The sequence below is a fragment of the Miniopterus natalensis genome, chromosome X, assembly GCF_054644295.1.
Source record: "Miniopterus natalensis isolate mMinNat1 chromosome X, mMinNat1.hap1, whole genome shotgun sequence".
NCBI classification, from domain to species: domain Eukaryota; kingdom Metazoa; phylum Chordata; class Mammalia; order Chiroptera; family Miniopteridae; genus Miniopterus; species Miniopterus natalensis.
The window spans coordinates 24,044,512-24,068,635 of record NC_142103.1 but is presented as its reverse complement, the minus strand read 5'-3'; the positions used below and the strand labels follow the sequence as shown (position 1 = coordinate 24,068,635).

The window sequence follows — 24,124 nt, the reverse complement described above, 5'->3', positions numbered from 1 at the left end:
TTTCTTTGTTGTTACTCCATGCTCTTTCTTTTTAACTCCTAGGGAGAACGTGGATTTCCAGGCAGTCCCGGTTTTCCTGGTTTACAGGGTCCTCCAGTAAGTTACAAAATTTGGAATTATAATGAACACAGGAATTGACAAAAAAAAGTAGAAGTCTAGAAAGTAAGCTCAGTGCGTTCATGTAAAACAATGTAATAAATTTTAAAGTATTAAACTAGAGAAGTTTTTTTTTTGTTTGTTTTTTTTTAAAGAAGTTTGTAATATAGCTCTGTGCTGGGTAAAAACAAGGATTCTGTTAATACAGGGTGGGACAAAAGTAGGTTTACAGTTGTGAGTACGTGAAACAGAGTTTATTCTTGTTTTATTATTTATTAATTATTGTATCCTTTCTTCTTTCTTCTTTCTTCTTTCTTTCTTTCCCTTTCTTTTCTTTCTTTCTTTCTTTCTTTCTTTCTTTCTTTCTTTCTTTCTTTCTTTCTTTCTTTCTTTCTTTCTTTCTTTCTTTCTTTCTTTCTTTCTCTCTCTCTCTCTCTCTCTCTCTCTCTCTCTCTTTCTTTCCTTCTTTCTTTCTTCTTTCTTTCTTTCTTTCTTTCTTTCTTTCTTTCTTTCTTTCTTTCTTTCTTTCTTTCTTTCTTTCTTTCTTTCTTTCTTTCTTTCTTTCTTTCTTTCTTTCTTTCTTTCTTTCTTCTTTCCTCACCTGAAGATATTTTTTCATTGAATTTTTTAAGATAGAATGGAAGGAAGGGGGAGACACACACAGAGAGAAACACTGATGTGAGGGAGACACATTGATTGGTGGTTGCCTCCTGCATGCGCCCCAATCAGGTCAAGGGACTGAGCCAGCAACTGAAGCACGTGCCCTTGACTAGAATCAAACCTGAAACCCTTCAGTCCACAGGCGGATGCTCCAACCACTGAGCCAAACTAGCCAGGGCTATTGGATTATTTTCCATAGGAGCAACTGTTAACCTACTTTTGCCTACTTTATAATTGTCATCTTTAAGTATCCTAAGATACATTCTACTCAGAATGACTTACAGTAGCCTATTCAATTTGACTATTTGGAAAGCATTGCATCCTTTTGCTTGCTCTGTGCTCATGTATATATATATATATATATATACACATATATATATAAGAATATCTTTTCTTTTTAATAATAGGGACCTCCAGGAATTCCAGGTATTAAGGTAAGTATCTCATGCTGGGAAGGAAAACATTTTGAATAAAATATTTGGAAAGTCTGCAAGTTCAATCAGATAATGTCTCTGACTTCTCTCTTAAAATTGATGTTTCTAGTGGTGCAGCTGCGCACTTAAAAGCTCTCCTTAAGTAGTCTCCTTTGTTCCTGTGGCTTTAAGTACCTCCTACGTACTGGTACACTTGCAAATATGCATATCAGATTCAAGTATCTTTTCTGATATCTTTAGTTTTCATTACATTTTGATACAGTTGACCCCCTGCTCTCCCTAGAAATGCCTTTCTCCTGTATTCTGTGACACTACCCTTCCCTGATTCTTATTCTGCATCTCTGTGCATTCTGCAGTCTTGCATTCAAGCTCATACTATTCTATCTAGCAGGTATTGGGGCACAATCTGATTCTCTCTTCTCTTACATCCCTAGCAATGTTATTAATGCTCATGTTATTGATTACTATTTAGTTACTGAATATGTACATCTATATCACTAAAACAGACTTTTCTTCTGACCTAGATGCCTCCTTGACATCTCTACTCAAATATTTCCCAGACATTCAAATGAACATGTTCAAAGTTAATACAGACCCCAAAATAAACATGTTCTTCCCCCTGGCTTCTCCATCTCTAAAATTTGCATCACTATATATTATGTATACCATTACATAAGCCCCAAACCTCACAGTTAGTGTTTACATGTTTTACTCCTTCACATACCTCTACCCCCTCATTCTATTATATCACTAAATACTGTGAATTTTGCCTATAAAATACATCTTAATATATCTTAAATTCACCTGCTTTTCTCCATTTCTACTGCCACTAGACTAACCACAATGTCTCATCTAAAATATTATAATATCCCTTTAACTAGTCTCTCTCTCTCTGTCTCTCTCTCTCTCTCTTCCCCCCTCTTTGCCATAGCCCCTGACCTTCAGAACAGATTTAATCTCCATAAAACAGCCAAGAATGGTCTTTTGAAAATGTAAATCAATAATTTTTATCTTCCTACTTACAAACCTTCAAGATTTTCCCACTATATCTAACAGAGTCCACCTAACATTTTTTTCCATGACCTGTAAGATCAGCATGTTCTGGACCCTGCCTACATTTTCAGCTTTATCTTTAAACCACTTTTTCCTTAGGTCACTGATCACACCACTCTTCATTAAGTTATTTGAATGTTCCAAACTCTTCTCTTTTAGGGTCCTTTTTACATGCTATTTACACTACCTAACACTCGTCCTCCATCTTCACCGGGATGTCTCCTTATTATTATTTTTAAATATATCTTTATTGATTTCAGAGAGAGGAAAGGAGATGGAGAGAGAGTATAGAAACATCAATGATGAGAGTCATTGATTGGCTGCAGCCCACAACCCCGGAATGTGCCCTGACCAGATCGCCTGGATCCTAGGTCAATGCTCAACCGCTGAGCCACGCCCAGCCAGGCAGGATGGCTCCTTATTATCCTTTAGCTCTCAGCCTTAATGTTACCTTCACAGATTGCCCTTCTGTGACTACCCACACTAAATTAATTTCCTCCACTATTTATTTTTTAATTGAAAAATATTTCACATATAACATGTATAAACTTAAAGTGCACAACATGTTAATTTGATACATTTATATATAATAATTGTCATTATAACAATAATTAGTACCTTTATCATGTCACATAATTATCATTTCTTGTTTTTCCCAATCCTCACCTGAGAATATATTTACATTGATTTTTAGAGAGAGAAGAAGGGAGGGAGAGAGAGAGATAGATATGAGAGAGAAACATGGATTCGTTGCCTCCCGCACCAGCCCTGACCAGGGATCAAACCTGCAACCAAGGTAAGTGCTCTGACCAGAATCGAACATGCAACCTTTTAGTGTATGGGGTGACACTACAACTAACTGAGCCACCTGGCCAGGGCACTTACCATTTCTTTTTAATCCTCCACTATTTCTTGATCATGTACCATGTTGTTTTTCTTCATTGCCTTTAACAGAACATTTGGTCATCTTATTTGTTTTCATGTTATGGTCTACATTTCCCCAGTGTATTGTCAGCACCATGAGAACAGAGGTCTTGATTATCTTTTCACTACTGCATACTCAGAGACTAACACAATTCTTGGCTCTTGACAGTTTTCATGTATCATAACTGTTACTTATAACTTTCATTGCTTGTTTCTTTCAGGGAGAACCAGGCACTATAATTATGTCATCACTGCCAGGCCCAAAGGGTAATCTAGGATATCCAGGTCCTCCTGGAGTACAAGTAAGTATCCAGTGATTTTCTTCTTTGCAACATTGATTTAATCAAACTGCAGCATTACTTTTTTTTTCTTTTTAGCCTTCAGTTATAGGAATTATCATCTGAAGTTTGATAGACATTGCATGCACTTTCTACCTGAAGGTAAAAGCAATCTGGACCAGGGAGAATTTTAAAAAGCACTACTTTGTTCTTTTACTTGTCTATCTAATTTCCATGGAAAGACTTGTTTTGGTGTTTGGAAGCAGAAATAGGCTTCTATATTTTTATTCTTGTGCTATGGGGATCAGTTGGATAGCAGGAGTAGTTTTGATGATTGTAAATGGTCTGATTAAAAATAAAAATCAGAGGTCTTTCATTTAAGATATTAGAAGATGTCATTTGTAACACTGTCAGTCATGCATAGTATTTGAACATATTTTAGGCTGAAAGAATACAATTTATGGATCAACTATAATCTTAAGAAAAGAGTTATGTTAGCCTGTGGATAACATACATGCATAGAGACAGCAATAACTGGAGTATTTATAGATTAGGAAGTCAATTTCTTGAGGTTTATATTTTATGAAGATTAATCCCTTTGCCAAAAATAAAAAAACAATACTTTCTAATAGTTGATCACTAAGATAAAATATCAAGGACTTTTTAAAACTACCTTTTCATGTCATACTTATCACCTATCCATATGCTCTTAAGCACTCTCAATCTTACCCTTTATCATTTATAAATTTTTATTATGTAATATTTGAAAATATAGCAGAATGCATACAAAATATATATATATTGTGAAGCATAACTACCCAATGAACACCTGTGAATCCAACACAACACGTAAGAACTACAGTATTACAAATAATTCTGAATCAACCTGTGGTTTCTGCCTTCTCTCAAGACATAACTATCATCCTGAGTTTTCTATTGCTTCTTAAAAATAGTTTTACTAAATATGCACATATCAATAAACAATAGAATACTTAGTTTTGCTTTTAAAATAACATAACATTTATGTGGTTTTCTACAAAATTTTCTATTTGATATGTTGATTCATATATATGATTGTATGTGGCTCTAGTTTGTTTAGTTTCAATTCTATAAAACATTTCATTGTGTGAATATACTACAATTTGTTTCTCCAATCTCCTATTGTTGAATATTTCAGTTGTGTCAAGATTTTTTTTTAATTAAAAAACAATTCAGCATTTATACCTAGATATAAAATTGCTAGATTTCAAGGCAGCCAAATTTTCAAGTGTTTAAGATGCTAAATTGTGTTCCACAACAATTGCATCATTTTCTTATTTTTTGTTCCAGTTATTCTCACTTCCTTTGTCAATTTTAATCTTATTTCATACATATCAACAATTGAGTCTAAAAATAAAAATAAACAGGCAAGCAGAATAGAAATAGACTCATAGATACAGAGAAAATGTTGATGGTTGGGATAAAAAGTGAAGGGATCAAGAAGTACAAATTGTCCAGGCCAGGCGTGGCTCAGCGGTTAAGCGTCGACCTAGAATCCAGGCAATTGGGGTTCGATTCCCAGTCAGGGCACATGCCCAGGTTGTGGGCTGCAGCCGATCAATGACTCTCTCATCATTGATGTTTCTATCTCTCTCTCTCCCTCTCTTTTCCTCTCTCTGAGATCAATAAAGATATATTTAATAAAATAAAATTTAAAAAAAGAAGTACAAATTGGTAGTTACAGAATAGTCATGGGGATGTAAAGCACAGCATAGGGAATACAGTCAATAATATTCTAATAACTATGTATAGTGTCAGATTGGTACTAGGTTTATCATGATGATCACTTATTAAGTTAAATAATGTCTAATCATTGGGGTTTACACCCAAAACTAATATAATAATGTATGTCAACTATTATCAAAAAATAAAAAATGATTAAAAAATAAAAATTATAAAAGCCACCTTGAAACTAATAGACTTTCCCTTCCCAATTACAGCATAAAATCCCCACTCAGTGACTATCTTTATCACTTTATTTTCTAAAACTTCTTTATGATTTGTTTCTTTTACATTTGTTATCTACCTCTATAAAACCTAAGTTTTCTAAAACCTGCATCCATCTGACTAGTTGAATTTTTTGTAGTTATTCAATCCATTTATTCTCATACATTTGAAATGCCTGGTTATTACATTGCAGGATTATAGAATTGTAGACTAGTATTTTGGCAACTACATAAGTTTAAATTTCATCTGTTTAGTTCTTGGTACAACACAAGGGTTTACCTTTTTCTCTCATCCTTTCTTTACTTCCTTTATAACAGGGCCCAGCTGGTCCCACTGGTATACCAGGGCCAATTGGTCCTCCAGGACCACCAGGTTTGATGGTAAGTTTACTTGTGTAATTTTACTTATCCCTCTTTTATTTTGATCTCCCTATCAAATTGTAATGGTATATATATTACTTGAAAGTGTAATGCATTTTCAATGCTCACAATATAGAATATTCTTATTTATGAGAGATTTTACATTGTTATCATGAACAATTTTTGCTAAGTATTAGCTCCATTTTATAGATGGAAAAAATGAGGGTCACTAAATGAAAGATATAAAATAAAGTATTTTGCTTGTTACCTCTTGATGTGTCAGTGTTAAAGTCGATTCTGGCCATTTCATGGTCTTCTACAGCAGTTCTCTAGTTGATAAAACATGTTTCTTCAAACTGAAGTTTTCTGTTTAAGAGGAACAAAAACAGGTATTCACACAAAAAATCGGCTCCGATTTCTTAAGGGCTTGTAACAAAATAGTAGGAGTGGTGAGATTAGTGAATCACTCTATAGTAGAATAAGTATTTGTGTACCCAAGGAAAGAAGCAAAAACTTCTAAACACTGAATGTGCAAACAGGTTCTTAATTTACTACCTCTATGGTCACTCATATTTTTTACTCTAATAAATTCTAAGTATTTTTACCCCTGAAATACTCAGGTTTAATTCAAGTCATGTTTTGTACTTAGAACTTTGCTGTCACCCTCTTAAAAAGGCAAGAAAATTATAGTTCAATCAAAGTAATTTCTCATGTGCTACTTTATTTCTCATCTACTATATATTTAAGTGACAGTTTTCATTATACTTTTATAGATTGTACATTTTTGCTTGTGACAATTGATCTTCTATTCTTGAATGAAGGAAACAACTTTTGTTAAATATTCGAAGAATCTCTCAGAAAATATTGTCATTCCTGCTTTCCTGAAAAAATTTTTTAAAGAGGATTAATAAACTCCTTTATTTAGTTTGTTTTAGTTGTATACATGCTGTAAAGCATGAGACTCTGGACCATGACACTTTTTCTTAACTCTGTTACAACTTTAGTATACAGTAGGTGTGTTGTTACACCATAAATGTCTCTAAATTTTGTGGCAGCATAACTGATTCATTCTGCACTTCTAAATGTCCTTTCAGTTAACCCTGATTCAGCAGTGAAGCCAAGATTTAGAAATGCTACCAAAGTACAATATGTAAATAAATAGGTCCCTTGATATCAAGAGGTTAAACACTCGGGCAGACAAATGCTTATATAACTTTTAACACCTTGAAATGTTCTCAAATATACAAAATCAGATCACGTAAAAATAAATCTGGACTAAAAAATTTAACATGCCATTTATTATTATTTATTTATTTATTTATTTATTTATTTATTTATATTTTTCTCTTACAATTCACTTTTTATTATTCAAAAATCAAATATGTTATTTTTAAGTCATCCATCCTCAATTTTGATTTAATGTACCATCATTTTTCCAAGATATGAAGTTTTAGAATATCTTTGGAATACTAATTTCACAGTTCTAGGTTTAACAAAACTGTTGAAATTTTAAATTCCATTCTACATCCCTGAATTCTCAAGACAGTTGCTAATGTAAATTTTGATAGAAAATATTTAGTCACAAAATTGTATTGCTTTTGTATGCACGTAGTTGTAAGATTATTTTGCTTTTGTCAATAAAACTATACCATCTTCCATGAAACTCTAAGCAAATTAAGAACTGTGATGTAAAACAAAAATTACACATGGTAAAACAGGTTCCAGGACATTAGGTTATATTACATCAAAAAAAGATTTTATGGTCTCATATATACTCAACAACTAAGCATACACTTAGGGAAGCAAAAAACCAAAAGCAAAATGAAACAAAAAAATTATGACACAAATTGACTATATCTTGAATTCCACTCAGTCTTTAAGTAGGGACAAGTCCCCTAAACATGTGCTTTTTAGAATTTGAAATTTCACTGCCTTATGTCACCTAAATTAATCTGTAATTCTGTTATGAGAAATTTGATGTTTGTTGACATTAACTTTTGTACTTATTTTTGTCACTGGTGCTTCCCCTCTGCCTCTACCCATCCTTGCATGTTTTCTCCTGCCCACTTGTATCCTAAGAATTCTCCACATTCATCTAGTTTGTTTACATTATTTAGAATGTGTGTCTGACTAGAAAACAATGAGAGAAAAAAACAGAAAATATTTTGAAGAGCGTTTTCAGTCCTCACTTTTTATGAAACCAAATAATTTTTAAACTTATTAATGTAACACTTGTTTCCTTTTCTATGTCTTCTATTCTTAGGGCCCTCCTGGCCCACCAGGACTTCCAGGACCAAAGGTATTTTCTTTTTCTTTACATCTTTTATTTGGTGTTGATTCTTTTTGCTATTGTCAATGAGATTTTAAACTGAAACCTCTCTCTTCAGGGGAATATGGGCTTAAATTTCCAAGGACCCAAGGGTGAAAAGGTGAGTAAAGAAAAAAGGGGATCATTCAACCCTAAGTTTTCTCCTTTCATAGTCATTTGAAACTTGTCATTTTGCCTCTTGCCACTGACTTCGCTCACATTATATTTTTGTCTGTGTAAATTATAAATATTATATTTTTATTTTATCCTGCAAATAGGGTGAGCAAGGTCTTCAGGGCCCTCCTGGGCCCCCAGGGCAGATCAGTGAACAGAAAAGACCAACTGACTTAGAGTTTCAGAAAGGAGATCAGGTGAGTATGTAGAGTGGAAATCAGTGAGCATCTGCTATGAAAGTGGCATTCCATTAAAATGCATTATAAGCTGGAATATGGTTACATAAAGGTATTTTCAAAATAACCTTTGAATTAAAATTTTAAAGAATTTTATTGATATATAATGTACATATCATACAATTCACCCATTTAAAGTGTACGATTACATTTTCTAGTATATTGACAGGGTAGTGAAACCATCACTACTATCTAATTTTAGAATATTCTCATCACCCCCCCCAAATATAATCCTGTACCTATTAGTTGTTACACTCCATTTCATCCCAAATATACCAGCCATAGGCAACCACAAATTTTCTTTTTGTCTCTGTAGATTTGCCTATTTTGGTCATTTCATATAAATGGAATCATACAATATGTGGTCTTCTGTGCCTAGCTTCTTTTACTTAGTATAATGTTTTCAAGTTCATCCATGTCATAGCATGTATCAGTACTTCATTCCTTTTTATGGCTGAACAATATACTTTTGTGTACATATTCCACATTTTGTTTATCCATTCATCAGTTGGTGGACATTTGGATTGTTTCCATTTTTGTCTATCATGAGTAATGCATTCACGTACAAATTAGGTCATGATAAGGTAGATTATTATTATCTTAGATGACTATGTTCTCTACATGTCACTGATATACAAGGAGAAAGATGGTGTTGCTCTATAAACCTTTGTTGTTTTTAGAAATAATTATTTTAAACCTTGCTTCTACTAGAGTAGATAAGGGGATCAAACATATCTGTATAGTATAGTGGCCCACCCTTGAACAGAGTATGTGAATTGTTTCACTTAGATGCTAATACAGAAGTTAAGAATAAATGACAAGTTGCATTGAAACTCTACCATCAATGTGGATTGGGTCATTTAATTCTCTGCCAAAATATATGTCTTATATAGCCCCCAAATCTCCTAGTTTTAGATACTCTTGCTTTTCATAAAATCTTTTATAAGAACAAAAAATCATTAATACTTTCATTTGAAGCTCTATCTTGTTATTTATCTCAAAACTTGGCATGAACATACACTAGAAATTAAATGAAGTGAGCAAAGATGGATCTAGGACCTTTTGCCTAGCGGACTTTGACTTTGAATTAGAAACATCCTATTATCTTTGGTTATACTATGAGTCTATAGTTCAGCTTCATAAAAGCATTTGAAGCTAGCTGTAGTATTAACAGAATTAATAGTGCTTTCCTTTCCACTACTACTGCATAGGGACTTCCTGGTGACCGAGGGCCTCCTGGACCGCCAGGGACTCGTGGTCCTCCAGTAAGTAACCTAAATGTATTTAGCATTATTTAATGTAAATCGGTATTGCTATATTGTATTCCACGAACCAATGTAAAACTATTTTTGTGTGTACAGGGTCCTCCAGGTGGTGTGAAAGGTGAGAAAGGTGAGCAAGGAGAGCCTGGCAAAAGAGTAAGTGTTATAATTACTAATATTCTTTGCAAAACATTTAAAATATATGTGTATGTGATTTTATTCTTTCCTCTTAAATCTTACTTTCATTGCTTCAAAATGTCACAATTGAATAAATAAAATATTTTATTTGTTATAGTATCGAAGTCTAAAAAGTCCACTTAATATAGTCTAACTCAGAAATAAAGGTTGTTATGTTCTTTAACTTCATACTTTCTAAATAACAAATTCCTATTCTTTGCATTTCTTTGAATCCTATAGGGCAAACCGGGCAAAGATGGAGGGAATGGCCAACCAGGGATTCCAGTGAGTAAAGTCCATTCACCCCACCAAAAAAAAAAAAAAAAAAAGGCAAGGTTACGAAGCAGGATGACAAAGAGGCTTATATTTGGAAATAGTTTAAGTGAATGAAAATTACTCTTTCTCTTTTGAATATGAATTTGAAATTCTTCTGTTTTTATGTCAGATATTTTGAAACCAAAATATGATTATTTTTCAATTAAATTGATTACAGTAACATTGATTAATAAAATTATATAGGTTTCAAATGTACAATTCTATAATACATCATTTGTATATTGCATTGTTTATATATCACCCAAACTCTAATTTCCCTTTGTCACCATATATTTAACCCCCTTTACCCTTTACTACCTCCCACAATCCTCTTTCCTTTGTTAACCATCATATCGTCTGTGTGTATGAGGTTTTGTTTGTCTTCTTTGTTAATTTATTGCTTTCAGTTTCATATCCCACATATGAGTGAAATCATATGCATCTTCACTTTTTCTGTCTGACTTATTTCACTTAGCATGATATTCTCAAGATCCATGTTGTTACAAATGGAAGTATTTCATCTTTTCTTATTCCTGAGTAGTATTCCATTGTAAGTATGTGTATATGTGTACACACACACACACATACACACATATGTGTAAGCCAGATTTTAAAGTCAGATTTATTGAGATATAATGTGTACACAGTAAAATGAACCATTATTAGAATATAGTTCTGTGTGTATTGACAAATGCATACATTTGTGTAACCAACTCCATAATCAGAAACAATTCCATCACCCTCAAAAGTTCCCTCACACTCTTTTTTTCATAATTGTTCCCTCCAACCCACCCCACCTGAAGCCCCCAGCAAAAATTGATCTGTTCTTTATCCCTATATTGCCTCTTCCACATTGTCATATAAATGGAGCCATACTGTGTATAGCTTTTCCTTGTTTATTTTTCAATTACAGTTTACATTCAATATTATTTTGTATTAGTTTCAAGTGTGCAGCATTGTGGTTAGATAATCATAGTTTACAAAGTAGACTCCCCAATACTTCAATTACCTGCCTGACACCATACATAGTTATTACAATATCATTGACTATATTTGTTATGTCCCCATGACCAGTTTGGAGCTACCAGTTTGTATTTCTCTCTCTTCATCATTTTTACCTAGCCCCTCAACCTCCCTCCCCTCTGACAACCATCTGTCTGTTCTCTGTATCAATGAGTCTGTTTCTGTTTTGTTTGTTCATTTATTTTTCTCTTTAGATTCCATATATAGACCTAGCGGGTATTATGCTAAGTGAAATAAGCCAGACATAAAAATACAAATACCATATGATTTCACTTATATGTATATGGCCTTTTGAATTAGTATTCCCTTACATAGCATAATGAATAGTACTGTATATCAATAGTTCAATCATTTTTATTGCAGAATAGTATTTGTTTGTATGGGTGTAGCAAGATTTATTTATCCATTTACCCACTGAAGGATATTTTGGTTGTTTCTAGTTTGAGCCATTATGAATAAAATTGCTAAAATCATTCACATACAAATTTTTGTGTGAACATAAGTTTTTTCAGTAAAAGTTTTGACAGATAATTCAAATTACTACAAAAAAAGGGGAAATTTTAAAACAGGTGAGTCCAGGAACATTATTCGAAGCAGCCTTAGTATTAAGAATATCCACAGTAGATATTAAAAGAAGTTTTCAAGGACAGATATGAAATTTGATGACATTTGGAGAGAATTTCAAAGGAAAAGGATTATTCTTAACAAGACTGGAAGTTGGAAGCAATAAAATCACATAAATTTATTTACAGGTAGTTTTACTAAACAGGTAGTCCTCAACTTATAAACTCCAGATTCATAAATGGCTTAAACATATAAAATGATATAAGAGGAAGCAAATTCAGGGCTTCAGTTCCTGGCTTCTTTTGGAACATTTGGTCTTTGTTTCATGGTTAGGCAGCCATGATATTGAATGATTTGCCTGATTGTTTTCCAGAGCTATCCCCAGGGAAAAGGCAATTCTCTATACTGGGAGAATTCAAATTAGGCCAAAGGTAGTCTTGCTAGTGGGGTCTTTTGGGGAACCACCAGACAAGTGAAATAATGACACTTCTGTGGGAAAGGGTCTTTGAAGAAGCTTGAATCCAGTTCTTTTTTTTCTCTTCCAGTTGCTGCCAGGCTACAGTTTTTTAACCTTGATTAACTGCTATTGGTTTTCAAGGCTACTGTGAAGCTGAGAAGGGGTGATGGGAATAGGGCAAATTAAAATGCCACTTGTTTTCAATAAATGCTTCCTGGATTGGTGCAAGCATTTGGTTAATTTCTAGAGTTCTAAAAAGGTTGATTCTGGCCATTTTTATGGAAGAGGATTTGGGTAGGCCCTTCACCATTTTTGCTGATCTCACCCTGTCCTCTTTGTTTGAAAGGGTTTGCCTGGTGATCCTGGTTACCCTGGTGAACAAGGAAGCATTGGAGAAAAGGTAAGAATTTTAATACTTTGAAGTGACTGTTTTTATTCTAGTTAACATAATTCGTTTCTCTCCCAAGACTGAGTTATAAATGAAAAAGTTCTAAATAACTAGATTTTGTATTCAAAACATGCCTTCTTTATCCATCTTTTGATGTTGCCTCCTTCTTTCAAATATTACTTCCTCTGAATTTTCAACCATTGTTCTAAATCACAGTCCATGTGGTGGAAGTACATGAAGAATTGCTTAATTTCAGCATTTCCATTGTGAAAAGTTGATGCCTTTACTTTGAACATGTATTGGCAAAACTTTTGTTCTCCAGAAAGAAGATTCAGCACTATTTTAGTGAGATCCTCCTACTAAAAAGGCTTATAGCTGTGAATTTAGAATGTCTTCACGAAACATTTCCGTTCTCTATGCAATTATTGTCTAGAAGTCTGTGGCTAATTCTTTGTTGCTTTTTCTTTCATTTGGCTATGCAGCCTGACTGTAGAAATTTATTTAGTTGCCTGTTTTAAAAGTGACTTTGAAAGAATATATGAAGCACACAATTCCCCTATATATAGCAGATCACAAAATATCCAGTTTTCCAGTCTCTATGGTCTCTAATTGCTTTGTATGAAAACCAAAACTGAAAAGCTCTGTTTTGTAGGCAAGGTGTTACAAACTTAAATGTATTCCGAGGGCACATATTTAAATGGTGGTTTTTCTCAAAATTAGATCTAAGTTTTATCTTGGAGTAAGAAGTACAACTAGAATAAAGGAAGTTATATATACTCAGAGAATAAGGTTGTTTTTCAAGTATTAAGTAAAGTTATAGGACAGAGTAACTTCTTTTTTTTAACTGATTTTAGAGAGAGGAAGAGAGAGAGGAATATTGACTGCACCCCAACCGGGGATTGAACCCGCAACCTAGGCATGTGCCCTGGCTGGGAGTCAAACCCACCACCTTTTGGTGTATGGATGATGCTCCAACCAACTGAGCCACACTGGCCAGGGCTAGGACACAGTAACTTCTTAAAGTAAAAAGAGCTTATAGATAAGTGAAAGGTTTCTATGAACAATTGTAGAGCAAGAGTAGAGGTGTGAAAGAGACATCTATCCTTGGGTCTTGGCCAGTAAAGTAACAGTTGAATACTGTGTTTTTCATGCTGTTTTAGCTACCAGTCAAGGGTAATAGTTTTGTCTGAATTTTTTTTCATTATCATCTAAGAGCAAACTCACAAAAGTAATTATGAATTATTAGCTGTTCCTGATGATACTTAAGCCCATCGGCTATAACATATCTGTCAATGATGGAAATTACTCTAAATTTATGCCCTTGGCAAGTTTTATGAAAAGGAACATGACCAAACCTAAAATATGTAATGGTTTTTTTGTTTTGTTTTGTTTTTTTAAAATATATTTTTATTGATTTCAGAGAGAGGAAAGGAGGGGGAGAGAGAGAGATAGAAACATCAATGATGAGAGAGTCATTGATCGAGCCCGCAACCCGGGCATGTGCCCTGACCAGGAATCGAACCCCATCACCTGGATCCTAGGTGGATGCTCAACAACTGAGCCACGCCCGGCAGGGCTGTAATGGTTTAAACTGATTATAGTGGTACCATTTTTTTAATTCAGTATATTCTTTATAAAATTTTAAAGTTTCTTAGAAAATAGGCATCTTAAAATTAAAGGATGTTAGAGCTAGAAATATCTTAGAATCCTGGCCTATAGATAAGGCAGAGAATTAATTGACTTGGTCCAGATTGCATAGCTAGTAAGTCTGAAACAACATCACAGATCTTCTTAGCTTAGCTCACTACTGTTTTATTTACCTCATGATACAGTTTTTGATATATTTTATTATGGATTTCTAGGTCTTTATGAATCTTAGTTATTTGTTATGTTTTTGAAGAAATGGATGTTTTAATGTGATTTTTACTAACCTGTTTTAAAATTGAATTGAACAGGGCCAAAAAGGTGACATTGGCCCACCTGGCCCTCCTGGACTTGTAAGTTTTTTCCCCTTCATTTATCAAATTTATTAATGCATTTTTATTTTTGTGCCTTAATTATATACTCTGTACCCTTTCCTAGTAGAACACAAAATTCCAAGTCATTATCAACTTCTACTGTATTAAAAATCTTTACATAAAAAAACTTCAGTGTTGTTAACCTCAAAGTCTTAGTATTGTTCTGTCTGTGTATTATATCTCCATAGTAAAGTTCCAAAACAATGATATCAGGTTGTTTTGCATCATGATTGCCAAATAATTTCTCAAATAACCAGCAGATGGTGCAAGTGCTTCTTACAAAGTTTCAATAAAAAAAAACTGTTGGGGAACTAGGAATTGGTCCTTTCCCCTGCAGAGCTCAGGGTAAAGGATTTGGTCTTAATAGGTTTTCTCAATTTGTAATTGTCTGAGTCACACCTCTTTTTTCCCTGAGTGTTTGCTTCTAGGGGCTTTTAATAACAAATGTAGCAAACTGCTCAATGAAATAATAATTGGGGAGTTTACAGATTTCCTGTCATGTTTACATCCACCATGAAATTTAAATCAAATATATATTTAATCTTATTAAGAATAAAATATTGTTGCAGTTTGACAGATTAGTTTTCCTTTGGCTGAAATTGTTTAAGACTCTTGGCTTTAAACTGCATTAAAGCTGCAAGGTGCAAGTGCCATAAAACCTATATGATCTGACATTAATTTTATTCTTTTTCCTATAATGAGCTTCAGATATTGATACTTAGTACCTTACTAAATCTAATGAGGATATATTTTTTAGAATCTTATATAATTTTATTCACTTTCATTTTAAAATCAGTTTTAGTACTCTAAGAAATATTTTCTTTTTCAAATGAGATGATAAAATTTTGATGAATATCACAAGACATGGACATTTTGAGAGTGCAGTTCTGTCCAGCATCTCCCTTTCCCCTTTGAATTGCTATCCCAATTCTAGATCCCACAACTTTCAGTGTTCTTTTGTCTGAATGTTTATTATATCCAGTGAAATATCACACTTTCCCAGTAGGTGTTGATTTGTACCTTAGACTGACACTTTTTTAAACCTAAAGCTTACTTACCTTTAAAGCTCTATGAGCTTAATTTCTTTGTATTTAGATTATTTAATATGAAATTCTTTAGAAGCTGAGGTTCTAAGAAGACAGAGAGAAAAGGAATAATCAGTTAGTTTATTTTAATCAATAAAGCCTTCATGGAAGAGGTGAGTTTTCCTTTTCTTTTTTTAAGAGGAAGAAAGAAATGTGGGTTGATAAAGGAAAAGGTTGGAGGAAGGCATTATTGATATTTAAAATGGCATATTCAAAAGGAAAGATAAGGATGTGCAAGATGCATGAAGTGGTAATAATCAAATAGACCTCACTCTACCAAAAATTCATCACTAGAAATAGCAGGAGATGAAAAAGATGAGAAAGGTATTGGAAGTGAAAAGTGACCTGACAAGAGTCAGTTAAAGTAGCATCAGATATAGTAAGAAGTAGTGAACATTTTTTAGTCTTTAAACACAGAAAAATTGGGTTTTGAAGAAGCGTATCCTAGCAATAAATATGGATTCAAGAGGAAAAGTTCAAAGGTAATTCTGTTAGTCTGAGTGTGAGATAAGGATAGTATCTGTGGCCACAGGAAAGAAGAGGACAAATTAGAGAGACGTTTGCAGTAAAGAATAATCAGGATTAAGTGATTGGAGTGAATTGAAGGTGAATTATAAGATAAGAGGCATCTAAAATAATTATAGTTCTATAATCCTGGAGCTCAGGGGAGTAGTAATATTATTACTGGTTTTAGACAATTTCTAATCAGTTGAAGGAATGATATAGGATGTGACTCATAATCTATGTAATGGTCAATGATTTTGTATCTCAGCACTTTGTGAAAATGATGGTATTGTAATCATATGGAGTTGCTAGGTTATCTTCAGGAGAACGAGCTTCTTCCTCTTTGAGTTCTTTTATTTTTTCTTTTATAATAAAGGTAATTCCTAGGCCTGGGACAGGTGTGACTGTAGGAGAAAAAGGAAACATGGGGTTACCTGGCTTGCCTGGAGAAAAAGGAGAGCGAGGATTTCCTGGACGACAGGGTCTACCTGGCCTACCTGGACCTCCAGGTAAAATGGACTGTACTAATGCTCTTGTGTTTTTAGCTTCCTTACTAATCCACATATACGATATTACCATACTAGTTCCAGGGTGAACTTGGCAGTAGAAGACATAAGTATTTTTTAATTGACAGAAACTTCCCTGCTCTTACTTTTGCCTTTCTTAACAAATTCCTCACCTGTACTTAAAAAAAGCTAAATCAGTTGAATAGTATCTTTTACTTAAAAAATCCCATTTCTACTTTTTATTAATAATTATAGCAAACATTTCTGTGATTCAAAACTTAATCATTATACTTTTCATGCTGTGTGGAAGGGAATACTGTTCTAATAATGCCTAGTTTTGTAAGATTTCCTGTATAAAAATAGAAAACAACACTATTTACTTAGAATGATAGAAACATCCATCTACAAATCTCCATGGTGATTTTGCTGTGCAATAAAATATTGGGGCTCATACTGAGTTTTATATTATTCCCTTATTGAAGGTACATAGTATAGAACACTCCTAATTTGACCATAAATTGAGCACTGCCCTGGTCTAGCATGTTTATTTGGATGTGCTCTGAAATGAAGTAATAGTACTGATTTATGTAAAATTTGAAAAAGCATCTTATACAGTACCTGGCACACATATATATTTAATAAGTCATGATTCCTTCCCTTTCAAAAAATATTTGGCTAATGAAAAATTAACATGAGGAGATGAGAGACAGTGATCTTCCCCCCAAAAAAGAGACTAAATGTGTGTATCACTTTGGTTTAAATAATTATCTGATTTCAAGATAGTGGGCTGAACTTGTACTGTGTCTGGAAAATTGAGATAAGGAATTCTTTCAGGATTCAGAAAAAAGTTAAAGATTCAGACAGTATGAAAGAAAAGTTAAGAGACATAAAGGATAAACCTAGAAGTTTCAAAATCCACCATAAAGGAGTTCAGGGAGGAAAAAATTGTACAAGAGGCAATATTTGAAAAATTAATAACTGAGAACTTTTATATATTAAAAAAAGACACAAGTCCCTGTGAAAAGACTTATGAATTATTAAGCAAGAGTAAAATGGTAATAATATTAAAATATATAACTAGGCATATTGTAGGGATATTTTAGAATTTAAGGATAAAATGAAACACTTAAAGACTAAGAGACAAGGCAGATCACCTAAAAAGCAATGAGTCAGAGCAAGATAATAAGATCCTTGAGCATCCTTATAACCATTAATATGAACTCTATATCTAGTAGCTTACTTGGCTTTTTTTCATTTAGTTCCTTTTCTGGAGATTTCTTCTATTCTTTCCTTTGTAACATATTTCTTTGCCTCCACATTTTGGCTGCTTCCAGGTGTTTGTTTCTATGTATTAGGTAGACCTGCTATGTCTCCTGGAATTTGTAGAGTGGCTGTGTGTTGTAGGTGTCTTGTGGGGTCCAGTGGCTCAGCCTCCCCAGTCACCTGAGCTGGGCCTTCTAGGTGCTCCCCTGTGTGGGCTGTGTGCACTGTCCTGTTGTAGTTGAGCCTTGGTTGCTGTTGGTGTCACTGGGAGGAATTGACCCAAAGGCCAATCGGCTGTGAAGACCAGCTGCAACTACAGCCAAAGAGCTGCTGTACTGGAAACACCCCTATGGAGCAGGATTTACTTCAGTGGAGCTGTGCTGTTCACTGAGTGTGCCCCTTGAGTGTGTCACCCGTGGGTGTAGTAGGGTTGTAATCCAGGGTGGTCAAATCTGACCCCCAGGTGCACTGTCTCTGGGGCCTCCCGGGAGATGCAAACGAAGCCCCTGTGTGTGCCTTGCCCAAGGCCACCCAGAATGAGCTACACAGCAAACTATAGTTGGCTACTACTTGGGCTAAGCTTGGAGGTGTCCAGGAGAGGCCAAGCTATGAGCCAATGCAGGCTGCTGCTAGTGCCAGGCCTGGGGCCACTTATTGAGAGGTATGGGGCACGCTGAGGCTAGTTGCTGCTTGAGAGGTTTTAGGAAAGTCCCAGCATGAGGCTGGAGAGGCCACTTGCATAGAAAAGCCACTGGAAATGGCTTGGATGAGCTTGAAAGTTGGGAGAGCAGGGGTCTCCAGGAATCACCAGGGTGGGGCAAAGGTGTGAGTCAGATCTGGAGATTCAGAGAAGGCACTTGCCTGCTGGCTGTGTGAGGGGAGAACTTGCCAAAGGAGCAATGGCCTCTGCCAGCTCTTTTGTCTGGGAGAAAGCTGCCCCTCCACCTCTCACACTGATCTCAGGCAAGTTAGTTTCTCCCCAAATGCCCCAGGTTCCTTTCACGCCTCTGCCCAGCCCTGGAGATCAGAGGGAGTGCGTCTGAGTAAGTCCACGCACGGGCCCTTTAAGAGGAGCTGTCTGGGACTCCCGCAGCCTCCTCTCACTCAGCCACAATCCAGCTGGTTTTCACAGCCCAACATTGCAGGGATCTCTCTTCCGGGCCCTGGAACCCTGGGCTGGGGGTCCTGTTGTATGGCTGGGACCCCTCACTCCTCCGGGAAACCCCCACCGCCAAGAGATCCCTCCTGGTTTTAAACTGTGGTACCTGGGTGTGTGCCCACAGCTGCCTCTCCACAATTCAGCCCTAATCTGCCTGCATCTCTGCCCCTCCTAATGGTCTCATTGCTCCTTCAGTTCCCTGGTTGTAGTGCTTCTGTTCAGGTAGATTTCTGGAGAGTCTGAGTGATGGTTATTCTGTATTTTAGTTGTACTTTTGATGTGGTTGCGGGAGGCAGCAAGTACCATGGTTACTTACGCCACCATCTTGTCTATCCTCCTGACCAAGTAGTTTTTAACCTAAGATTGCAAGGATGGTTCAACATTACTGTAGTTGAGTACATTGACAGATTAAAAGAGAATAGACCAATAGATACAGAGAAATCAGTCAATAAAATTTAATATCTATTCATTTTTAAAAGGAAAACATTCTTAAAAGGTAACTACTTGATGAAACTATGTATTCTATACAGGAAGTACAGGACTGTAAAGGAATTGTCATACTTTGTAGTGAGATATTCAAACAAAAAGATAAAGATACTCCGAGCCACCATTGCTGTTTGTTCTTATACTGGTGATCACAGCCAGTGCACTAAATCTGGAAGAAAAAGAAGTGTAAGGATGGAACAAACAAAAAAAAATGTTGGTTATCCGTAAACCATATGATTATCTACGCAGAAAGCCTAAAATAATAAAATAACAAATTACCAGAACTTAGAATGTTTGCAAGGTGGCCAGATATGAGTTGCATACTTAAATAATTTGCTGCCTTCTACACCAGCAATACAAAAAGTAAACATATAACAGCAAAAATCTAGTTAAAAATAGTAATAGCAGTAAAATACACAATAGTAATTAACTCATGAATAAATCCAGCAAAAGATATGTAAGACTTCTTTGCAGAATTTTGTAAATTATTATTAAATAATATAAAATTAATAAATAAATGGAGAGATATACTTATTACTTGATGTGAGAACTCTATATTATAAACAGGCAACTCTACCAAAATTTAATCTTTACATTCAAATTAAGTGCATTCAAAATCCCCATGACTTTTTACAATGAAACTAACAAGCTGATTGTAAAATTTATTTAGAAGAGTAAATTTGTAAGTGCAGTGAAGATTTTTTTTTAAAAGAGCAAAGATGAGTATATCTTCCTTACCAGTTTTGAAAACATAATAAAACTATAGTAATGAAAAAGTGTGTCAATGGTGCAGGAATAGATAGTGGAATAGAAGAATGTCCAGAAACAGACACATGGAAACTTCGAAATGCCTATTTTTCTCTTGCTAAAGGCTTTCTAGTATTTCTGAGATTAAAAGATCACAATATCAAAGGAGCATGGGTAGAGTTACTTGTACATTTCAAAAGGTAATAAAGCTACCTTAAAGTAATCTTTTCTTACACTCAGACTGGTACTTACAGTATTTGAAAATTTTCATCCTTTTTGCAGATGTTGATTCTCATAGAAAACAGAACATAACAGGCATTACACATTAAAGGAAGATCTTATCATTATTTAATGTCTCATTGAGAACCAAAGTAATATCCCTAAAATAAGATCATTTTGATCATTTAAATGGGTATTTTTTTCTTGTTTCCCTACAATGTCTCACAAAACAGCAGAATATACTTTGGAAGACAGGGGGCAAAATAATGCTAACTCTATGCATTGTCTCTTCTCCTGAGAATCAAAATTTTTTTTTTTTTTAATCTTAGGGACTGCAGTTATGGGTCCTCCTGGTCCCCCTGGCTTTCCTGGAGAAAGGGGACAGAAAGGTGATGAAGGTCCACCTGGAATTTCCATTCCCGGACCTCCTGGATTTGATGGACAGCCTGGGGCCCCTGGCCTTCCAGGGCCTCCTGGCCCTCCAGGTCCTCACATCCCTCCTAGTAAGCTTTTCTTTTCTCTTAATTTCTATTGTTGTGTTTTGTTTTCATTTATAAGTGAATCTAGCTGAAATTTGGCATCATTCTTTGTATTTCTTATATCTATGTAATTGCTTCTACAGCAGCTTCTACTCTTGATTTTTGGTGATTCTTTGATGTTTAAATTTGCTTTTAAAATTCTCACCAATATTGTATCTTCCCTTTGCTTATAGGTAGTGCTATTACTGCAGAGAAGTAACTGAAAAGAGGTCTTTTTTCTCACCTGTCAGTCTTCTTTTTTGTTTAGTCTTCTGGACATATTACAATTAACTTGCTATCCTTTCTTTATCTTATCTCAGGTGGCGAGATATGTGAAGCAGGTCCCCCAGGCCCTCCAGGATCTCCAGGTGATAGAGGACTCCAAGGAGAACAAGGAGTGAAAGGTTTAATCCCTTTTTATTCCTTCATTCTTTCAAATCATCAGCAAAATCCCCTATATCCTCCACCCTACATCAGGCATTCACTGCCAAGGACATATCCAAGGCCATTTGATTTCTAGGAGTGCACACTTCCATAACCTTGATTTCATGAGTCCCATTTTCTGACCACTGTCTCTTTATCTTTTTAGCTAACTAACTTTGGTAAATTGACTCCAACATTACTTCAACCTCAGTGAGACCTACCTACCAACTTTGACGATTCCTCAACATTTCTTCATTCTTAATATAGCTTAATTCCATGATCAACTCATTGTAATCAATTCCATGTACAAATCCTTGGCTCCTTTACCCTCCACTCACTTCTTTGTACTCACTTGGAACAAAAACAGCCCTGGTGAGTCCAAATTACTACCTCTTCTGAACCTGCATCTTCTCTTCTCTCTTCATAGTTTTAACATCTCCTCTTCCATTCTCATTTTAAGATTCTGACTTTGCTTCCTCCCTCACTGACCAATTGAAGCAATAACAAGAGAACTTTCACAGATTGCTATGACATTTACCCACCTACTTTCATCTATGCCCATATATTCTGCCTTCCTGCCTATTACTGTTGATACTCCTATCCAAAGCCAAAACTATATTCTCCCATTCTGTGCCTTGCATTTTTACTCATGTCTTTTCTTGAATAGAAGCTATACATTAAAAGAAATCCTATTATTAATGTCCTCTTTTATTGTTAGTGCTATTTATGTCCTGTTTTAGAATATCTGCTAACCCAAAGGACCTGACATTTTTCTTCTATGTTTTTTCCCCCTAGAACTCTTAAAGTTTGACTTTGTGTTTTGATCTTTGGTCTATCTTCAATTAATTGGGGGGAGGAGAGAGGAAGGGAGAGGGAGAGAGAGAGAAACATCAATGTGAAAGGGAAATATCGGTCAGCTGCTTCCTGCACGCCCCCTACTGGATATCTAGCCCTCAACCCTGGCATGTACCCTGAACAGGAATTGAACCTGTGACCTTTTGGTGCATGGGGATGATGCTCAACCAACTGAACAACACCGGCCAGGGATATCTTCAATTAATTTTTGTGTATAGTTTGAAGTAGGAAATCAAAGTTCATTTTTTTCCCATGTGTATATCCAATTGATTTAATACCATTGTAGAAAAGACCATCATTTTCCCACTGAATTGTATTAGCACTTTTGTTGTAAGTCTTACAACTATTTATGTGTGAGTCTGTTTCTGACCTCTTTATTTTGTTCCATTGTTCTATTTTTCTCCTCACACCAATACCAAACTAAATTATTATAGCTTTATCTTGGCTTACTTTGCATTTTCATATGCATTTTAGAATTATCTACCCAGCTTTTAATTTTGGAATATTCCAGAGTTCAGTCCTTGCTCCTCTTCTCTTCTAAACTTATTAATTAAATCACAAGATTTTATATACTATCTACTCATCAATAACTTCCACATTTATGTCCAGATATACGTCTTTTACTCTAGATTAGTATATCTAACTGTCTACTTAACATTTTGAACTTCACACCTTGATCATCTTACCTCTACCACCTCCTCCCCCATAGTTTTCCCAGTAACATCTTTCTTTCTTACTTAAAAGCTGGCCACTCTAACCTTCTGATTGCTTGGGCTAAAAACCTTGAAGTAATCCTTAATTTTCCTCTTCTTTTGGATTTTGTATGTGATCCCTGAGAAAATCTTATTGATTTTACTTTAAAATATGTTCAGAATTGAACCAATTCTCATCATCTTTATTGCTGTCTATTTGGGATGAGCTGCATATCTCCTAGATCACTACATCAGTAGCCACTTAAATGGTTACCCTGTTTCTTTCCCAGCCAGAATCATTCTTTCAAAACTTAAGTTATATCATGCTGCTTTTCTGTTTAAATTCTTCTACTAGATTCTCATTTCACTCATGGTAATATGTCTTTATTGATTTCAGAGAGAGGAAGGGAGAGGGAGAGAGAGAGATAGAAACATCAATGATGAGAGAGTCATTGATTGGCTGCCTCCTGCACGCCCCCGGCTGGGAATCGAGCCTGCAACCCAGGCATGTGTCCTGACCGTGAATTGAACAGTGATCTCCTGGATCCTAGATCGATGCTCAACTGCTGGGCCACTCCCAGCAGGGCCCAAAGTCTTTATGGTAGCCTATGTGATGTTTTATGATACACCACCCATTACAAACTATTAAGTGTCTGACCTGGTTCCCCTTTCTCACTCTGCTCCAGAAATCTGTTCTCATTAATTTTGCCTGGAATACTCTATACTTATTGTGCAGGTACCACATCCTTTAAGTTTTTTATTGTTATGTACCATCTTCTCAATGAGGTATATCCTGACCACGCTATATAAAATTGCAACCTGCGAACCATCCCTAGTATACTGAATACCATTTATTCAGCTTTATATTTTCCTATAAACATAACTTATTTTCATATATATGTATATATACATATATATGTAATTTAATAATTTATTACCTTCATTGTTTATTATC

General features: G+C 35.0%; 1 protein-coding gene across 1 annotated transcript in view; it reads left to right on the top strand.

The window, feature by feature from the left end:
* The window catches only part of COL4A5 (collagen type IV alpha 5 chain), a 211,507-nt gene that overhangs the window by 109,362 nt on the left and 78,021 nt on the right, over positions 1–24,124 (top strand). Inside the window, exons 7-21 of the mRNA XM_087829355.1 lie at positions 43–96; positions 1,164–1,190; positions 3,389–3,469; positions 5,749–5,811; positions 8,054–8,089; positions 8,178–8,219; positions 8,377–8,469; positions 9,720–9,773; positions 9,870–9,926; positions 10,188–10,232; positions 12,653–12,706; positions 14,650–14,691; positions 16,678–16,810; positions 21,011–21,184; positions 21,520–21,603. Of these exons, the coding sequence (XP_087685481.1) occupies positions 43–96; positions 1,164–1,190; positions 3,389–3,469; positions 5,749–5,811; positions 8,054–8,089; positions 8,178–8,219; positions 8,377–8,469; positions 9,720–9,773; positions 9,870–9,926; positions 10,188–10,232; positions 12,653–12,706; positions 14,650–14,691; positions 16,678–16,810; positions 21,011–21,184; positions 21,520–21,603 (1,039 nt within the window). The remainder of the gene's footprint in view (positions 1–42; positions 97–1,163; positions 1,191–3,388; positions 3,470–5,748; positions 5,812–8,053; positions 8,090–8,177; positions 8,220–8,376; positions 8,470–9,719; positions 9,774–9,869; positions 9,927–10,187; positions 10,233–12,652; positions 12,707–14,649; positions 14,692–16,677; positions 16,811–21,010; positions 21,185–21,519; positions 21,604–24,124) is intronic.